Source organism: Bombyx mandarina, chromosome 04, assembly GCF_030267445.1.
Source record: "Bombyx mandarina strain Sakado chromosome 04, ASM3026744v2".
Lineage (NCBI taxonomy): Eukaryota > Metazoa > Arthropoda > Insecta > Lepidoptera > Bombycidae > Bombyx > Bombyx mandarina.
Window position 1 is genome coordinate 13507353 of NC_143211.1, and position 17772 is coordinate 13525124.

The 17772-nt window shown below is 34.8% G+C and overlaps 1 protein-coding gene across 1 annotated transcript in view; it reads right to left on the minus strand.

Annotated features, from left to right (window-relative positions):
• Window positions 1-760: 760 nt before the first annotated feature.
• LOC114243752 (alpha-tocopherol transfer protein) overlaps window positions 761-17772 on the minus strand; it is a 33604-nt gene continuing 16592 nt past the window's right edge. Inside the window, exons 2-6 of the mRNA XM_089727104.1 lie at window positions 8013-8157; window positions 4941-5035; window positions 4418-4568; window positions 3535-3728; window positions 761-3414 (exon numbers count right to left, since the gene is read on the minus strand). Of these exons, the coding sequence (XP_089583230.1) occupies window positions 3067-3414; window positions 3535-3728; window positions 4418-4568; window positions 4941-5035; window positions 8013-8151 (927 nt within the window). The 5' untranslated portion in view covers window positions 8152-8157 and the 3' untranslated portion in view covers window positions 761-3066. The remainder of the gene's footprint in view (window positions 3415-3534; window positions 3729-4417; window positions 4569-4940; window positions 5036-8012; window positions 8158-17772) is intronic.

Here is a 17772-nt window from a genome sequence, read left to right on the forward strand (position 1 = left end):
CGCACCAATTACGTTGATGGTACTGTGATAAAATCCTTTCCTAAACAGCGTACCTCAACCAAGGAACGCATAGGAGACAAACATTGAACTTTATCTAAATACGTTTTTATTATAAATGAAATATTAAATACCTTACTTACTAATATATTAAATACTTTTTATTGTTTAATTTGTAACTTTGAATACAGCGCCATCTATTAGACACTTTCCAAACACTAAAACATCCGGTCAATGAGGTAACATACACCGCCATGTGCTAGAAAATAGAGCGTACAGATAATAACAAATTAAATTAAGCTAATAAATTGCTAGTACATATTGGGATTATAACTTAAGGTAAAAAAGGAATCTCCAGTCTCTCAAGTTGGAAAATTATCAAATTTTCAAGAAAAGCCATTAAAAGCTGATAGTTCGTGTTACTACGTAGTAGCGATTTAACGTGATCTACATTGTTGATACTATAGCCATGTTTTGGCTCGACATACTCATTGTGGGACACCCTGTATAACGCGCACGACAGCCTGAGTGGGCAGAAGCTTGACCATTGCTGACATCTATGAGCAACGGAACTACTTACCTTCGGGTGGGCCCTATCTTTGCTTTGATTGTCTACAATGGAAATAAAATTAAAACATATTTCAAAAATATATGTGATAAACAATAAAAAGTGTTGAATTCGAGAGATTCACTTTCAAACTCTGTTTGTATAACCTTAAAGAACTGCATAATATATCAAAGGAATCACAATAAAAGCCACATCTTCTTTTTATTTAACCTTAATTTTATTTTCGTATGAACGATCAAGCTTAAGTAATGTAATACAATATTAAGGAATATAAAACTATAATAAAAAAGATTTACTACTGAATCATTCATACCATGCTCATGAAGAATATCTACTTAAATTATGGACATCGTAATCATAACATCGAATTTGGTTTTTCGTTTGGTACTCGTGCGTGTGTAGTGTTATAATTTTATTTATTATTTTCCTAAGCATCAACAAGAACATTAGAACAATTACTTTATGACAAATCATCTCAGTAAAAATCATTTGGATATCTTAGTAAGGATCAAGAAATCACAGGCATTTACAGAAAAAAACAGCAAAAGTTTTCAGATGCTATGATAACACAATGACCGTTGATATATGACCGTTGAATGATAACAATATGATAACACAACACAGAAAAAAATAGTAACAGTTTTCAGATGCTATAATAACACAATGACCAATATTTTTGCCAAATACCACACTCACAAAAACGCAGGAATCGACACAATCTGCAGCTGCACTATGGCCATAATCGATTAATAGATACACAAGGCCAATTAATTTAGAATTCCTTGCTCAAAGAAACACAGTCTAGACTGTCTTCTGTTCAAAGAATATTTTCCACGTTTAATATAACATTTAACGAATTGGATGCAATTTTATAATTTTCATACAAACGCACATTTCATGAACCAAATTTGCCAAAGCATTCACACAGTTGACTTTGCGATATTTTTCAAAGCGCACTAAATGTCATCTACTATTTTATCACAGGCGTTTGACGAACGTACTTAAAAACTATTTACATAAGTTTATTAATCTAATTAGTATTATGATAAACTAAATTTATTAAAATTAGTGGTCCCGCAGTAGTCGAAATTCGACTATAATTAATTGGAATTGTAAGTTTCAACACTATTATGATTGTATTTCATACTTCTATAATCACAAATTTCGCCAAGACTACACTATAAAAAATATTAGTAAAGACAAACAATATTTAATCTATTCCCAATTTGACAACAGACGTCAAGAACAAAAGTATGCATGCGTGTGTGCGTCAATATGATATGTAGTGTGTGTAATGTTTTCTTTATTGATTTAATGTATCTTTTATGCATTATTTAAAAAAAATTTTAGCATTGTGCACTTCTTCTCTATATTCTCTATAAGTGTGAAAAATTTCATACTCTTCCGACCGCGCAATTTTCGTAAAAAGGGATACAAAGTTTTTGCTTCACGTATTAATATATTAAAATTGTAATCCTACATTCAATAAACCTACAATCAGCAAACTAGGATTAGCTCCTTGTTATGGGCGCTGGAAACTTAAGGTATGATTCCGAACTACGCTGCACGCAGCAGTTCTGCCGCAGCTGTGTTGTCGCGGCGCTATTGGTCCCCATACAATCTCTATAAGCTTATATGAGATTACATTCCGAGCTAGGCAGCAGTGTCGCGGTAGCAATGTAGCGGCAGGACTGCTACGCGTCAGTGTCGCCCTACCGCCGCGACAGACCAACACATTCACGTAGGTACTCTTGCTGCGGCGGCAGACGCGTCACTGCTGGGCAGTACCTTAGTGACAGCACTGCGGCAACTGCTGCTTGTTGCCGAGTTCGGAATCACACCTTTAGATATGCAAGTCAAATGCAATCGTACCCTGACTCCAAATACCATAAGGATTATCAAAACATCTGACTTCGACCTGGAATCAAAGCCCGAGCCCCTCTGCGCTATTGCTTACAGGAGGCGAAAAATAGTTTTTTAAAACACTATTTTGGCATCCAAAATCTTACGAAATTCAATTAAGTCGATGAATTTCGGAAAAGCAAAACGACTTTTTTAAACCAATCGCCAAATTAAGCAGTCGTGAAGCAATTTGATTTATTTTTATTTTTAAGCGGTTAGATTTACTTGAAGATAGTTATAAATACAGATATACTTATTTTTTATTGTAGTTATTTGGTATTTGTGTCTCTAACCAATTGTATTTACAAGAGGCATTTATGATGGCAACTGAGACTCTAACTAAATATAATAAAAACAAAAAAGAAATAAAAAATTAAAAATAATTTTCATAAAGACTACAAGTAAAAAAATATGTCAAATAAAATCTTAAAACTATTGTCTAAACTTAAAAGGCAAGAACATGTTCGACTTACTCATTACTATCTTATAATTACGAAAATTCTTAAAATGATTTAAATATGATTGAAATATGATTTAAAAAAAAAAACTTTATAGAAGAAAACTTTGATACTTAATATGAGGAAACATACTCTCTATTATTAGGATATTTGAATGCCTTCCTTAGTCAAATGTTCAAGGACGTCTTGGTTTAATTCATGTTCACGGAATTTGTAACCACACGATATCATTTCCTTGGCGACGACCACGTTTTTACGCAAAGAATCCAACCAAATAGTGTAGGAGTAATCCGGCCAGACACCGCCATAGCTTTCGGGTAAATAGTCCGGGTTGATGTGCTTGTGAAGCGATGTGACGTCATTACCGTGGAAATAGATCCTCGATTTCATGACGTCGTTCAAGAATGGCTTAAAAACACTGTAAGCTTTGTCGAAGATCCAGGAGTGATTGATTATGTGGATCGCGTGTATCTTCGTTGGGTAGCAATTCTGTCGAGAAACATTATTTTAGATAAAAATTTAAGAAAAAAAATTGATATTTTAATTAAAATTGTGACCTTAATATTAAAACAACTTTATGTTGGTAAAATATGGTCTTTTAATACAAACCACAAGTATCTTGAGTAATTTGGCTGCTACAGACGGCGTACACTGCCACACATGCTGGGAGCCAAGATCCTCCAGGTCGACCAGAGCACTTGCCCCCAGGATCTGAGTACGCGGCTCCATCATACCCAGTTCTAGGCTAAGGATTGTTGCTTTGAACAATTCTTCCACGCAAATGGTCTTTGGGTCCCAATTACCTAAAATGGAAATTAGATTACTATTTGTCTTTTTAAATGGTTTAACTATGGAATAATAATTACCAAGTGTTTTTTTTTATAATTTTTTTGCTTCAAACAAAGGAACTATTGGTGTTAAGTAGATAAGAGAACCGATAGACATGACATGGTGAACGCTAGCACCTATCTTAACATCTGATCAAGGCAAAAGTCTGATATTCATGAAAATGGTTTTCCCATATATTATAGCTACTTCATGTCAGAAATAGGCACGATGGCAATAGGTAACTAACTACCTACGAGAGCTCTCAGTACGTGTGGGGTAAAAAATAATAATTTTGAAAACTCAAAGTAATACTCGATGTATAATCTCTTATACTCTATACCCACGGGCTCCTATTTTGCTGTTACACTGAAATGGAGTAAATCAAAGCAGGGTTTTCAAATTTATGAATCCCAAGAATCCTTTCAGCGGTTTTTCGACTTTCTGAGAAACAAAAATCGATCCTATTCGAAAGACTTATTACATTGAAATTTTATTCAATCTCATGAAGAAAATTCTCATTTTTTTAACTACATATCTTAGTTTTCTTTTCAAGCGATTTTCTTTGTGAACGGGTTTAAATTATGACGACAAAAACCGCTCGTTTGTTATCTATTATTGTATTTTGTGTCACTCGTCCATTATTGTAGCAAATGATTATTATTACCAAATTTATATATAATGAGTCTGCGCCCATCGGGTCCGCGGTACGGTGGTACCGTCATGATATCAGCGTCCCCGATAGCGTGAAGATCCATAGGGTGAATGTTCTCGAACAAATCCGGATTCTCTGCTCTGAACTGATAGTAGTTTACGAGCTGTAATCATAATAGAGGCTTTTGAGAATGTAAGTTTTTATTTACCTTTTGTTATTTTTCTTAAGAACCTCTATTCACTTAAAACATTTATTGATTAGTTGTAGAATACCGCAACTGTAATACTAGCATTGATATTTGTACTAGATGTGCCCGCGATGTCTAAGAAAAATATCTAAGAAATAAATTAAAAAATACTTTAAATTGATATCACAAAGTATTAATGATTTCTCGTTTGAATTTTTTTTTTAAGATTGGCAGCTGATCCGTCTTATATCAGGATCCATCGATTGCTAAACGGTGGTCCCCTGAGTCTACATCCTAGACGCTATGTTGAAAAACTTTTATTTTCCTTGCAGCAAAGTATTTACTCACCAATCTATGAGCTTTTTGTGGTATGAAATTTCGAGCACGAAGGAATCTAATCAGGAATTCATCATCCATCCTGTGAGGGGTACATTCACCGCGCTCTGAAATGTGAAAACTTTATGTATAAATATCAACAAAAAGCAAAATTTACCGAATGAAACATTATGAAATGTCGATATATTTATGTATCACGCATGGTATTTTATTACCAAAATTATGAACAATAATGCGGTTTTTGAGATGCCGTGACTTTTGTTTTATAGCGGATGTAATAATGTTCTGCAATAATCAAATTATTTTTATTGCTATATTCCAAACTAATCGACAAAACGCAATGTTATTATGAAGCGTCGTACAAAAAACAAAAGAAAAAAAACTGAATAGTTAATTGTTATGTTTATTTATATTGCTATGAATCGATATCAGTAACAATCGCAATTGCGATCGATGGTAACAAATAAAAATAAATTGAGTACAGTTGAAATTTCATCGGCGCGCTCTTTCAGATTGCACATGCAAGAGCAATAATATTGTGACCGCACTCCAATTGACCCTAATTTGTTAATTAATTGGTTTTGTTATTCTCAATAATATCGTTGATCATTGAAAATTAATTGAAATCGAATTTCCTCAACGTGTTTTTTGTGGTTAATAGTTCAGTTGACCTATAAACATGATATATGCAATTGGCATCAATTTACATATTTTGTCCTCGATTCCAAAAACTTCGGATTATTTACATCATTCAATCTAATAACCGATTGATATTTATTATTTATTGTACTAAATGAGAGACGAGTTCACGGCCTATCTGATGTTAAATGATTACCGGAGCACATAAGCATCACAACGAGGTTACCATCATGAAAACATGAGAGTAAGGGCTTTTTCATCCATGCAATCGCTCTGAATTGCTGTTCCGTGGCAGAAATATACATAAATGGTGACCCATCTACCTATCTAGACTCACAATACGTACTGCCACCAGTAATGTCGCAAATATATAATTTTTTTTCTTGTTCATTTTGGAACGAAGTTCCTTATGGGACGATGCGGAGGGGTGCCGTAAACGTCCGTAACGTAAAATTTTTATTATTTATGTATAGTCATAGTATGATGGCTATACAGTGTCTAATGTATAGTCTACGTGATGACGGTTATTATTATTATTCATATAAATAGCTGTTTCTTCCTATATTATTATTATATATTTTTTATAAATCATTGTGAATAAAATAAAGTTGATAACTTTGTAAAGTGTTTTTTATTTATTTTTATCAATAAAAAAAATCATAATAAAAAATTTATACCTAAATAATTATTTTCTTTATACCTCGAATAGAACTTAAAATTAATATTTTTATAATAAGGAACTTCGTTCCTATCCAGTGTCCCAAGACACCAAACATCTTTTTTTTTAATTACACGTTGTTGCTCCTACATCGTAGAAATATTTCATGAACGTATGCAACATACATGTTTGCTTAGAAAAAGTACATTTTAAACATAAAAAATAAAAGATTTGAGCTCTAATGTACTCGCGTTACCTTTCATGAAACGACGACTTTACCATTATCTTACGATTTTCAATCATATATATGTTTTTGAAGGAACAGCAAACTAGCAAACTGATTTACAAAATTGTCCCAACATTTCAGTAAGCCGATATTAAATTATTGTAACTTACATTATATCATACGTGTCATCGTTTGTTGAATAAATATATAAATACACTAACTACAAATTAATGAATCTCATTGGTCGCTTGTGAATTACTAGAGGATATAATAAATGTACAAAGGACAGAGTCCAATGCCCCGTCGTCGATTGCATAAAATTCATGCCAAGTACAAATTGAGCGTAGGTGAAACGTAATCATGTGAGTAGTATGTAGTCTCTCTCTGTGCATAGAATAATATCGTTTTTTCTGCTCACTGAATTTTGTTTTTAAATTATAATATTCTCTTAGTATTTAAACTAATTTGATGGAGTATTATAACAAAAATACATATATAAACGCTTCATGATTTAGTAACTGAATTTTGAGCTGACTTAACTTAACTTAGAGCTGATTTGAACTTAGAAAGATTATTATCCGTTTGGCATATCTGTTAGCTATATGTAACAATAGTTTTAATACTTTGATACATAATAAAAAAAAAAAAAAAATTTATATAAAAACAATCCGGTTCGGAATTCGGAAAAAGTAACTATTTTCTGTAGTGGATTAGCTATGCGTCTGATTCGACGAAGTCTACCACTCAACCTTTCTGCAGTTGAGACATCGACCTCATGTCTCAAAGACAGCTAAGAAATTCGCGTTATGGTGTCTATGTGCTCTGATAGTGACTTAACACAAGAAAAACCAGCCTCGTTGAAAAAAAGGACGAAAAATCTATCCTCGAAGTATTTCTTTCCTCTTTGTAGAACAGCTCGGTACATAGAACATATATTATTATTATATACGTAATAATAGCTAGTGGTTAGTCTTGATCTTTAGCCACTCTGTACAGTGACCTTAATATTCATGTTACCTAGTAAGGTAGGAAGGTAAGTAGGTTCCAGTAGGAAAGAAGTATATTACATAAATTTATTTATTATATATACATTTTTGCGTTTCATTTATCACTTACATAATTTTAGTGATCGAATGCTATTATACAAATTAATAGTCATTGATACAATTAAAATGATTATAATTTTATTACACAGCTGTCTAAAAATGGTATGTAAATGCCAAAAACTATAAATCGTTCAATAGGTTCGTTGATAATGAAATCTTTCCGAGATTCACAAAATGAATTTATTACTTTAAAATATCGCCTTCACGATAAGCAGCACTAAAAAACAGCGAACGCTAAATAAGAACCCAATATCTCTAGTCGTTAATAATTAAATATTCGAACTCATACAGAGCTTAGATCATTTTAAATGTCAAAATGCCGACGGAGATCAGTTTTGAAATTATTGTTTCACTAATACAGGATTCAATTAAATATAATATAACACAGTATATACATAAATATGATAAATATATATTAGGTCTTATTACGAGCATTACGACTTTTGAAGGCTCACCATAAATCATGTCCCTTAGTTCGTAGATGGCTTGAAGTCGAGTATTGGGGTCCTCGCCGCAATGCTGACGAGCGTAGTCTTCGATCTCTGGCGGGGGCTCGCCGAGGTCCAAGTCCACGCTGTAATCCGGAGTCGGCATATTAGACTGCAAGTATATAAAAATAAATTATCAGAAGAGATTCGTTTTTATGTTAATTTAAACATTGGGGGGGTTGACGCCGCGCAGCACGCTATGAATGAAAAATGAGTGACCGGTTGGCAGTGCATCGCGTCCCAGGGACTCTGGCCCAGCGGGGTCTCTTAGGAAACCAGCAGCACTGCCTGGGCGTCCTGACTGGCCGCCGTACTGAGACAGCCCACGTTCCGGAGCCTTCAAAGGCTCCATCGGCTGGGAGTCCTTGGGGGAGTGATTGCATTGTTGACCGCAGTAACCCCCATACTCAGCCTCGGTTCTTGGGCAGGAATGTAGAGGAATCATTTAGTGTGTTGGGCCCTGAATACCATCCTTGGAACCGCAGTCCGCTCCCAGCATATGTGGACCATCAAGTTCCACATACGCCACTCCCCTCTTAGGCACGGGACCCCTTGTAGAAGGATCGCCCACCGCCCCAAAAAAAAATAATTGCTATGTGTAAAATATCTAAATCGATGGAACTTCAAATTGCACTTCTATGCCATATTGAAGAGCGAGTGATTGTACACGCGCCGGTATACTAGCCCTATTGCAATATTTAATAGAACTATTTCTTCTAAAATATTTTTTTATGTTGCTTAAATTTTTTTAGACTCATAGTGACGGGTAAAGTGGGTGGAAGACGATCCAGAGGTCGGAGCCGAAGAAGATGGAGTGACCAAGTATCCGAGTGGCTGGACATGACACTGAGCCAAGCACTTCACTGTGCCACTGACCGACAAAAGTGACTACAAACTACAATGAAAGGTCACAGGCGGGCGCATCACGATGCTCAGCAATGAGCGATCGATTGAAGGAGGAGGACTGGAGGAGGAGGAGGAGGTTTTTTTTTAATTCTTCCTTATTATTTGGGTCGGTATCATGCCCCCACATAGTCTTGCATATATGTAATACGCTATTTATGTAACTGAAATTTTCAGTTCCTTTTTCATCAACTTCAAGACGTTAGATTAACTTGTAAATTTTTTACACCTATTAAAGACCAATAATAATACTTATTATAATCGAGAGCTCAGAGACGTCCACTACTGAACATACGCGATCTCCAAGTTTCGGTCTCCCAATTACCATACTATATTTATTTATTACTTTTGCCCAATATACTGACTACGGTACCAATCATCAAATTATTAATGGAATTTTAGTCCGGTTTGCTACTGGAGCGTGTTTTCTTAACTGTAAAACAAACAAAGATACAAATTTTCTTTGTAATAAATGGGGGAAGAAGTCATAGCTCACCAGATGATATATATTATATTGCCGGTCATAAAGTAGCTACGTGTTGTCAAGGGCAACCAATAAGAAGAACTTATTTTGCGTCAACAATTACGAGGCTTCACACTTTACTTGCTAAACTATAAAACATTAAGTATGTTTATATTTACTAAAACAATACTTCATTATATTACCACACTGGTAATAAAAAATATTTAAACAAGTTTAACCTTGCTTGTTGAACACAATCAAAGTGTCTATAAAACTGTTTTCAGGAGGTGGAGGTTTTTTTTTTATTGCTTAGATGGGTGGACGAGCTCACAGCCCACCTGGTGTTAAGTGGGTACTGGAGCCCATAGACATCCACAACGTAAATGCGCCACCCACCTTGAGATATAAGTTCTAAGGTCTCAAGTATAGTTACAACGGCTGCCCCACCCTTCAAACCGAAACGCATTACTGCTTCACGGCAGAAATAAGCAGGGTGATTGTACCCATCCGCGCGGACTCACCAGAGGTCCTACCACCAGTAAAGTTTTGTAATGAACAAATATCTCAAACAACAGAATTCTATGTTCAAAGTTTTTAGTAGTCGAAAATCGTAGGGACCCGTAGAATTTAGTTTTAATAACGTATGGGGTAATAATTAGCGTGACAGTCTATGCAATTAACTAATGGAAGAAAATCTAAAAAATTAAGTATCAAGGGTTTTTTTTGCATAAATACTGTGAAATGAATAATTATATCTTTGCGAAGATATTAAACAGAAGATTTAAAATAGCCTCTAATCCCTCCTCCCTCAATAATTTCCATATAATTCATGTTATTACCTTAACTTTGAAACAGTGATAAGCCCCAAAACGTAAAATCGTTTTTCAATTATTGATTTACTTCTTAGACGGATGAACAAGCTCACGGCACTCCTGGTATTAAGTGGCTACCGATGGCCATAGACATCAATCACAGCGTGAATGCCGCCCTCCACCTGGAGAAATAGCTCATCAAGCCACTGATTCGTGGCATAAATAGTCAATGTAGTAGTCGTACTTAACCGAGTGACCTCATGTAGTCACATTACTGTTGTGGGTATGCGTTTTATAGCGCGACTTTTTAATAACAGTCCATTTTTATTTAAATAAAATCTTCACTTAGTTTTATTGCGTATTTTCTAAATTTATATTACCGTATATAACGTATTTGGAAAATCAATCACGCTGATTCGCACGGACAAAACTTTTACAGAGCAATATGGTTACTGGTGCTGTGACTGTCTTGCCTATTTTGTGTAGCACTCATTGAGGCTTTGATGCCGTGTGTCAAGGTAGGCACCAACATTATCGGTCTGCTGTCCATGGCCTGGTAACTTTTAAATGGCCAGCGGGCCTGCGATGATCTGCCCATAACGCCAATAAAACATTCGTAGAGATCAATAAAATCGAAATACACATTTAAATTAATAATAGTTTAAGTACTAGAAATTATGGGTAATAAGATAAAAATTACTTTCACTACGAGCTGTCTAGAGAAATGGCAATTTAATTTAAGTACAATTTTTTACAAACGCTGTCCGTAATACTTCGCAAAACAATCAAGCAAGTACTTTAAAGCAGAAACTTTCAAAGTCAAGATACCTACCTACTATAAATAAAAATTTAAAGAAATTATGCATATATACTCATATTGATGCCTAATGATTATTATTAATCTCTATTATTTGCGATTAGTAATTTAAGCCAAAAAATAGCTATCTAATGAAAATCTGTTGCCTACAGTTTGATTAGTTTAAATATAGCTCGATACGGGGGACAGTTGAGAGAGTAATGTTTCTGGTTATTTGTAAAGTGATTTTTTCGAACAGAACCTACATATCTCTAGAAGTAAATAGGTACTTAGCTACTGTGGATACATTTCCTTTTAAGTTTAATCTGCTAAAACTATAATCTGATAACAAATTATACTACGTTTAACTGAATTTACTGACTTTGTGGTGCAATTATTAGTGCTGCTGGGCCGGGGGTCATGGGTTCGATTTCTACATCAGGCAAGCATTATATAAATTTCTTAATATAAATTTCATTGCACCTACCACTATCCACTCTGCACTACCTTTGGTTGACTGGTAGAGAATGCCTAAGGCATTAAGTGCGCCAATGTAAATTTTACATTAAGTGTAATAAATAAATAAAATAAATTTGTGTGATAAGCAGCTTTGTTCTTGGGTTAGGTTTTTGTTACCTACAATGTATGTATTATTTAAACGTATATAAGTATGTATATTAGTCCATAGTGCAGGTAATCCTAGTTTGGGGCCAAACAATCACATGTGACTTGTTCTTGGGTTTTTTTACAATTATGCAAAATTTATTACAAAGATACAAAATCTTTTTCGTATACATTGTATCAGCTTGAACTTATACTATCGATGTATTTATATTGATCGTGGGATGTCAAACTCGCACCACATTTGGTCAAAATCGATATAATGCCATCCTGAAACCCAGGTTTGAGCCCCGAGAGCTCAACTACACGTTAGGTTACGCTGGCATAGCCTGTCAAGGCTTAGGGTAGGAAAACAAAACCGGAACAACAGAACATCAATAAAAATTACCAGCTTGCGGCAAAATTAGGCGATCAGCAGAAGAACCAACTCGTGCGAGTTCAAAACACGCCCTACCAGTAATGTTTTACTATGTTCATTATTTTGAAGTTTCATTGTAAGATCTTAATTATTGGGAGTGACACAACCGAATATTTTGAAAGGCTTAGGAGCTCAGTAACACAAAATGTACCTACACATTTTATAAACATGCATCCAAATCCATTACTAACAAATTGGTAATCCAAATGTTTACAGAGGTTCAATTGTTTACGAAAATATGGAAATCAATGACCTCGATCAAAGTAAGAAATAACTTGTATCGATTCTAAATTTAGAACAAAGAGAATACGGCAGGCCGTCGTCCTTACTTAAAAGACACCTTTAGACTATTCAACTTAGAATTACATTACTAGAAATGTAGACTTTTAATACATATTATATCTGGTCGAATTATCCGAATTAATAAGCGGAGAGTAGTCTACATTTACTTGTTCGACTTCAGTGTTACCAACTACCTCATTTACCAACTAACTCATGCGTATGTCTGTCGAAATATAGTTTTTTTTTTTTTTTATTGCTTAGATGGGTGGACGAGCTCACTGCCCACCTGGTGTTAAGTGGTTACTAGAGCCCATAGACATCCACAACGCAAATACGCCACCCACCTCGAGATATAAGTTCTAAGGTCTCAGTATAGTTACAACGACTGCCCCACCCTTCGAACCGAAACGCATTACTTCTTCACGGCGGAAATAGGCGGGGTGGTGGTACCTACCCATGCGGACTCACAAGAGGTCCTACCACCAGTAATTACGCAAATTATAATTTTGCGGGTTTGATTTTTATTACACGGTGTTATTCCTTCACCGTGGAAGTCAATCGTGAACATTTGTTGAGTAAGTATTTCATTAGAAAAAGTTAACGTTTTCAAAAGCAAAAGAGTGGAAAATTGTGACATAGCCCGGAAAAAAACATCCAAAAAAATAATACGAAACTATATATATGTACTTCTAGTTAAATTAAAAATGTTTTGCGTTTATTTTTTTATTTATTAAGACACAACAAATATACGGCCTCATTCATTTGTAAAACCAACATGAAACTCATCGTTGTCAAGACTTAAATGCCGACACCTATCTTCCGATATTTCAGGTGGAAAGCATGATTGCTTCATGGCAGAAGTAGATAAATAACTAGCACGGCAGTATCGTGGAGCAAGCGCACGTCACACAACACCCACAAGATAAGATAGGAGAGTAGAGGGTACATGAATACAAGATAAGGAAGAACTTTTTACTGGTGGTAGGACCACTTGTGAGTCCGCGCGGGTAGGTACCACCGCTCAGCCTATTTCTGCCGTGAAGCAATAATGCGTTTCGGTTTGAAGGGTGGGGCAGTCATTGTAACTATGCTGAGACCTTGGAACTTATATCTCAAGGTGTGTGGCGCATTTACGTTGTAGATGTCTATGGGCTCCAGTACCCACTTAACACCAGGTGGGCTGTGAGCTCGTCCAACCATCTAAGCAATAAAAAATAAAAAATAAAAAAATTCAATAAAAAAAAGTTCATTGAGGTTATTATTACGGCTAATAGACGAGTGATGGGAAGCCATAATTAATAAAGATACTACTCCGGCTATACGAGTAACTCGAGAGCTATTACATCTACTTCCACGTAATCTATCCGCATCCGCTGTTGTTATCTTAGCTCTACCTAAATCAGTTAAAGTGGCGTAAAAAAAAAAGTAGTCTGATGATATAAAATGTTCATATTTGTTTTAATTAAGTTTTAATAGTTCAATGCGAATGTGAATTAAAATATTTAACACTAGCGAACCCGGCGAACTTTGTTCCGCCTTAGAGGCAATAAATGGGCAGACTTTAGATCAAGGTCAATTTTTTATTTGGATAATTAATGTAAATTAAAAAAGCAAGTATTTTAATGATTCTTTATTGGCCATGTATTTTAGTTATTATTATTATATTTTCTTGTTCTTCTTGAGTCCTTTCACTCGCAAAGTTTCGAATCCTAGTTGCATTACGGTTTCGTCGGGAAAGATTTGATCGTGTTGGTCGCGACATGGCTTTCTTAATGATTACCCATCTCGGCACAATAAGCTAATAGAAACTCGAAACAAACACATCAACCGGTCAACTTCAAAATTCTACTTATTTAACCATAAACTACATTACGTTTAGCTGTCAGTTGCGTTTTGTTATTCCATATCTATTGCGTTTTCTTATACCACATTTTATGTCACATCCCACAGAAACGTGATAAAAAATGTCCTTCTCCTGATGCTAAGCTACCTCCCCACCAATTTTCAGCCAAATCAGTTCAGCCTTTCTTGAGTTATAAATAGTATAACTAACACGACTTTCTTTTATATGTATAGATTAAAGATAACATAAATTCACAACTCAACTTCAAAATTATGAATTCAACTAAACAAACAAAATTATGAATTCAACTAAACTTTGAATTTCAAACATAAGAATTAATGTTAGATTTCATATTCGTGTTTTACGATGACCTACCTTTAAGGCTAGAGTGAAGGTAAACAAAAACTGGCGTTGGCCCGGTGACCTGTCTAGCTACATTTACAAAAACAGAACTTTTAGTATATTTTCAGTGAATATTCAAAAACTTTTAGTATATTTTCAGTGAATATGATGAAATTTACATAATTTCAACATTATTTTGTACTTATATTTTTGCATAGTAATTATAAAAGTTAAACAAATAAAAAATTAAAATAATAAAGGTTTAACTAATTGAGATATAGTTTATGTTTGGCTAAAATAACGAGTAGTCATTCATTTCAATTGGTGCATTTAAAATATATTACCTAAAAAGTTGCCGCTTGGCACTCGTATACAGAAAGTTAGTATTTTTTTATAAGTATTTTTGTGTTTCTATCAACCAAAATATGCCCCATATTTATACCCAAATTTATACCGATGGTATCGATGCATCTCTACCAGCGCAATAATATTTGTTCAATGGCCTTCTTAAAGAAGTCAAGTATACGGGACCCAACAAACTCTTCAAAGGCATTTTGTACTGTCTCTCCGGTATTGATTTACTGATTGATTTCTTGGTGGTAGGACCTCTTGTGAGTCCGCACGGGTGGGTACCACCATCCTGACTATTTCTGCCGTGAAGCAGTAATGCATTTCGGTTTGAAGAGTGGGGCAGCCGCTGTAACTATACTGACACCTTAGAACTTATATCTCAAGATGGGTGGCGTATTTACGTTGTAGATGTCCATGGGCTCCAATAACCACTTAACACCAGGTGGCCTGTGAGCTCGTCCACCCATCTAAGCAATAAAAAAAAAAAAAATCCCCTCCCAAGAAGCTGTCCAAGCTTTGGTAAAGTAAAAGTCTGTCGACGCGAGGTCTGATGAGTACTATTGATGACGTAAAACTTCTACCCTAACTGCTTTAGCTTGGAGACCGTCTGTCGTGTGTTATGGCGTATGAGGTCGAGTGTTGTCGTGTAGGATCAGCAGGGTCGAACGATTAATCAAGGCATTTTGTGTCCAGTTCCTCACAGTACATATCCGCAGTAATAAGATGCCCTTTAGTAAGAAACTGTGTTTAAATATTCTGGCACTGAACCACAAAACAGTGACCAAGATTTTTTAAGAGTAACTTTTCGTTTGGGTCATTGCGTAGATACTGAACGAGAGTCTAACCAGCATGATGCCGCTATCAAAAATAATCAATTTTTCATCGAAAAAGACAATGCAGCTCAAAATTCCTTCGTTCCTGTGACTGTTAAGCAACGCAAGGCATTTTTTTTAAAGCTGCTGCTAACTCGGCTATAAGTTTAGTATCGGCAGCTTCCACTACCGCCTTAAATTCTACGTTGTTGACTTTAGTGTTCAGGCGACTACGGGATTCATTTTTTAGATCAACATTTCCATGTCCGAAGCATTAAGACTAATATGAAATAGCAATTTTGGTTTATAGTCCATGTTCAAATTAGCGCTTGCTTTAAAGTAATAATATGTGCGTGTTTTTGACACGATTTTAGCCACATTTCGTCCAAAATCAACAAATAATATTCATAATGCTTACTGTATGCACTAGGTTTATGTTCCTAATTCTTCTTTCCTTTTGCGGGCCTACTGGAAGAGATTTCAGCATGAAATCAGTAGTGCCCTTGTACTCTGTATCCTTATTGTCGTGTTTTTTCTAACAGCTGTGTGTACAAAATATATTAAATAAATAAAAAATAAATAAATGAAAATAAAATTAATAATTGTAAATTTAAAAAAATGCCGTTAACATCCGCCAAGATTGTTATAAGTTAAATTTCGGAAACAATAATAGCTTGGAATTGTTTCCACAAACAACCTATTTGAATTTCATTTGATTTTCGAAGATTTCATAAACAACCGGAAACAAAACCGTTTTCGACCTGTTTTGATATTTTATTGTAATATCGACCTTCAACCTTCAACAGATTTTCGACAACCTCAATAAAATGTGGGCCTTAAAATTTAGCCTTATACTAATAGTTCCTTGTTTACAAATATTAATCGTGACTTTAGATTTGAAATTCTAACAGTTTCATTTGTACCACAGGTAGGTACTTGAGATATAAAAAAAAAGGTACTTGTTTAAAATTAACTTAGTATAAATAGGTCTTTAAAGTTACCGTTTTACAATACTGGCCATTTGAAATGCAATTCATGCTTGACTGGCAATAAATTCTAAATTCAAAAAAATAATGGAATTATATTTTCAAATTCAGTCATTTGTTTATTGGGTGTTTTGTTCTTTTCATCAATACGGGCATGATAAAAATACTTGTAATTGAGTCGACTAGTATCAAAGCCGGCAATGTGACTTTTGGACAATTATTGGTAAATCAGAAAAACGAATTATTGACTTTGTATTCCATTGGCAGTCACAAAACTCTTCTGAACGACATCTTAGATAAATAACAGGTTAAGTATTAACCTTTATTTAATGCAGGTTTTGAACCGTATTCTTTGAAGGAGACGATTATATTCAAATCAATCTGTATTGACATGTCAATAACATTTTTTTGTCCAAATGCACAGATTGTCACCTTTGATAATAGACGACTCAATTATCGAATAAGAGTTCGGGAACAATGCCGCACGGAGGACTCACAACATTACGCGTACGGAGTAAACGCTTCAAACGAACGCATGACTCGTTATAATTATTGCATATTACGTTCTCATTAAATTCAAGTATAAAGTCAAGCAATATTAAGTTTGTAACACGATTTAAATTTATATGAATTCGTTAAAAAAAAAACAAATTTAACAAATTTTAAATTCAATAAACTTCATAAGAACCTATGTACATATGATAATTATACTAACAATTAAAGCATTAAATAAAACAATATACATAATTGTAGTAAGATACTTGTTTCAACTGTTTCGTGCAAGGTTGTCCGGATCTTTCCGTGGCTCTGGGTTAAAGGGGGAAGAAGCGAACCGGTTTTGATGGAAAATAAATAAAAATAGACGACCTCGACAGGATCAGCCTCGCTTTATGGTACCTCGTCCGATTGGTGGTAAACATACGTTTATGTATAGATAATGTATTGAGTAAAAAATGTGTTGTGATTAAAATACAGCTTATGTTTTTCAAGAACGAAGCATTGTTTTGTAGCTAACATGACATGTCCTTCTTCAAACGAGACTTGTGGTGATTATTAAGCGGTAGGCAGCGGCTTGGCTCTGCCCCTGGCGTTGCTGAA